The sequence below is a fragment of the Athene cunicularia genome (genome assembly GCF_003259725.1).
Source record: "Athene cunicularia isolate RWA chromosome 27 unlocalized genomic scaffold, athCun1 chr27_part1, whole genome shotgun sequence".
In the NCBI taxonomy this organism is placed as follows: domain Eukaryota; kingdom Metazoa; phylum Chordata; class Aves; order Strigiformes; family Strigidae; genus Athene; species Athene cunicularia.
The window spans coordinates 1014326-1017651 of NW_020799138.1; the positions used below are offsets into that span (position 1 = coordinate 1014326).

Below are 3326 nucleotides of genomic sequence, written 5' to 3' on the forward strand. Positions count from 1 at the left end.
TTGCAGGTGGTGCTGATCCGGCCGTGCCTGGGGGCCGGTTGCCGTCCCCCGCGCTCCCCCCTTGGCCAGCTCGGGGGCTGTGCCCTGCCACGCGGCTGTGGGCACCCTCGGAGCCTGATGTCATCCCCGGGGGGAGCAGCCAGATGTTTTTCCCTTGAGTCAGGTACAAACGAAGCAGCTGCTGGAGGAAACACCCGCCGCTCGCGGCAGGTCCCGGCAAGCCCCTGCGCTGGGATGCTGGCGGGGGGGCCCGTGCACTCAGACATGACCGCGGGTAACTCCTCTTCCCTGGGAGCCCCCCAGCGCTGCCGCGGGTCACTGGTTTGGTGGCTGTGGAGCAGACAGCCCTCACTGAGTCTAGCGAAGGGCAGCGCTGGGCCACGGGCTCTCTCTGCAGAGCCAGGGGTCCTGCCCTGGGCCCAGCCGCCCTGCAGGGCACCCAAACCAGAGCCGGAATTGATAGCAAGAGAAAGAGAGACACGTGTTCCCCGCAGAGCTTAGCTACCGAACCCGCCTCGAAGGGTAACATCCTCCTCTTTCCTCCTGCAGACATTAAATACATAGAGATGACGCCGGGCAGAGCCCCGTGCCCCGAGCTGCTGCAGGGCTCCCCCAGCCCCTCGGCCACGCCGTTCTCGAGGTCCCCCCAGGGCAATGGCTTCCTGCCCCAAAAAGGGCTTCTCAGAGGCAACTACAGCACCAGTGGCAGCGTGGTTTTCTCGAGCCCTCCTGGACCCGCGAGCCCCCGCTCAGGCACCCTGAGCTGCGCCGCGTCCCCGCCCTGCAGCAAAGCCTCCGAGTGCATCGCCGTGCCCGCGCAGGGCCGGGCAGACAGCATCTCCTACGGCCCCAGTGCCCTCGGCACCTCCCCGGGCTTCGGCAATTTCCTGAAGCCCGTGCACATGGTGAGGGCCCAGCAGAGGAGCAGCTGGGTCTCCCTGCTCTCCACGAGCCCCGGGTCGGACACCAGCTACATCCTCGGAAGGTACCGATGCTGGGGATGGAAGGGGCACGGGGCGGTTTCCCCGAGTCCCGCTGTCCAACAGCTCCTTCCCCAGGCTGGCAGTGGATGCCCCGCGGGGCTGGCGGGGGCTCTGGGGTGGGCTGTGCGTCACCTCCCGGGTAAACAACCCCCTGATCCCCTCCCGCTCTCTGTCTCCCTCTTGCAGCAGCACCCACTCGCTCCACACCGACGACGGGGATGCTCACGCCGCTGCCTGCTGCTCCGCTGAGTGCCCGTCCCCTGCCAGCCCCCTGGGCAGCCCCTGCCCACCTTCCCCGAGGTCTCACTCTGGAGGAGCCTTTGGGCTGAGTCCCCCCCAGCCCAGGGCAGGCTGCTCTGCCAAAGTCAACACCTCGCTGTCCCAGAAGGGCCAGGCCAGCAGCTGCCCCCCCTCCATCCTCAACTCCGCAGCCGACATCCCCGTGCTGCTGGTCAACGGGTGCCTGGAACAAGGAGACGTGTCCTCTGGGCTGGCCAAAGTGCCCCCCAGCTCTGTCACGCAGACCCCCCCACCCGGCTGCAGCCCGCCCTCGAGGTTCGGTGGCCTGAACAACGCGCTGTCTGCACCGGCGCTCTCCTGCCTCTCGGACAGTAAGTGACCTCCCCGCCGCAGGGCCGGGCGTGGGGCGAGGAGCTGTAGAGCCCAACAGCTGCCCGGAAAGGGGCAGCAAACAGCCCCTTACTCTGGTTTATCTGCGGGTTACAGGCGTGGGGGGCAGGAGGTCCTCGCTGGAGCCAGAGACCCTGGTTGGGGCTGTGAGGCTTGCGGTGGCCTCCAGCCCGTTGCCGATGGCCCTGCCCTGGCCGCGGCGTTTCGCCCGCCGGGGTCCTGGGGCGTGTGCTCAGCAGGCAGAAACGCCCCGGGCCCCTCAGGGAGATGCAGATACACGTAGTTACAGCACCTGAGACTGAGAACCACCGTTCTGTCCTTTCATGCCTGTTTGCGGGCGCAGAACGGGCGGGGAGGAAGGGTCAGGGTTCCAGTTTGCTCCCGAGGACGTGTAAAGGTGCCGGAGTTTATAAGGTCCCTCGTTCAAGGGTAAACAATGGGGCTGTTGTTCTCTGGAGGAGTTCGGCAGAGGCAGCTCTGGGGGCAGAGGGTTTTAATTGAGATTCTTATGGGAATAGCATGAGGGCTTTGTGGGTCAGATCCTCAGCTGGTGTAAATCCCCGTGGTCTGGTGGACTTGTGCAGGGTTGGGCAGACTGGCACCACCGGGCGATTCCACGTGCTGCCTCTGCGCTCCACCGCAGCCTGCCAAGAGAGATAATTACATGGAGAATGAATCATTCTGGGGAGCAGGGAGGAAGCTCTGTTCAAAAGGACTGAAAAAAAGCTTCAACCCCGGCCAGCCTGAAAGAGAAATCTCTTTGCTAGGACTGTGGCCTGCTCAGTGATGTCTGCTGTGAAGGTCTTCCAGGTCCCCCGCCGGCCTTGACGCCGTAAGGTCTCTTGCAGGTCCCCTCAGGGCTGGGCAGCCCACCATGAAGTTTGTGATGGACACATCGAAGTACTGGTTCAAGCCGAGCATAACCCGGGACCAAGGTAAGGCAGGGATTGTCTCTGCTGGGATAACCCCGTCTGCTGCTCAGATGCGTTCCCAGGCTGGAGTTCGCCTCCCCGCAGCATCTCAGTCCAGCTCTTGCCCGCGCTGAGGTCCTGGGGGGACTCGATGGTGGCAATTCAAAGCTGCCAGGTGTGGAGAGACCCCCACAGGTCTAGAGGGAAGGCTCAGAGCCATGGGCTGTGCCACAGCCCCCCTGTCCCCCGCTCAAGTCCACCAAAGCTCCTCCTGCCTCTGGCTGCGGCCGCTCAGCACGGCCCAGGCAGGGCTGGCTCTGTCCTGGGGCCCGCGGGGACCCACGGGCCCCTCAGTCTGCGGGGCCACCGCGGCCGGTACCCGCATGGGGGACGTGCGTGTCCTAGTGAAAGCTCCCGAGTCTTTCTGGCTGCTGCCAAGGAACAACTCCCCGCGAGAGCATCGGCCGGACACGAAACGCAGTGTGGGGAGGTTCCACCTGTTTTGCTTGGCTGAGCCTCCGCCTGTGCTTTGACAGCAATCCAGCTGCTGAAGGACAAGGAGCCAGGCACGTTCGTTGTGCGGGACAGCACGTCGTACCGGGGGTCTTTTGGGCTGGCGATGAAGGTTCCCGTCTCTCCGTCCGGCAGCCAGACAGGTACAGGGGCTCACTCGGAAAGGTGGGGGGTTGCTTCAAGGATTTAACTGAAGCCAGTCAAACGAGAGGAAGCTGAGGAGCCGCGGACTGGTTGTGAGGGATGCTGGCAGCGGGGTCTGCGTGTCCCACTCGCCGCACTCGCCACG

At 64.8% G+C, this 3326-nt stretch overlaps 1 protein-coding gene across 1 annotated transcript in view; it reads left to right on the forward strand.

Annotated features, from left to right (window-relative positions):
- Positions 1-3326, forward strand: part of TNS4 (tensin 4) — a 16300-nt gene that overhangs the window by 9060 nt on the left and 3914 nt on the right. The window contains exons 3-6 of the mRNA XM_026864594.1: positions 550-985; positions 1170-1594; positions 2462-2548; positions 3061-3180. Of these exons, the coding sequence (XP_026720395.1) occupies positions 550-985; positions 1170-1594; positions 2462-2548; positions 3061-3180 (1068 nt within the window). The remainder of the gene's footprint in view (positions 1-549; positions 986-1169; positions 1595-2461; positions 2549-3060; positions 3181-3326) is intronic.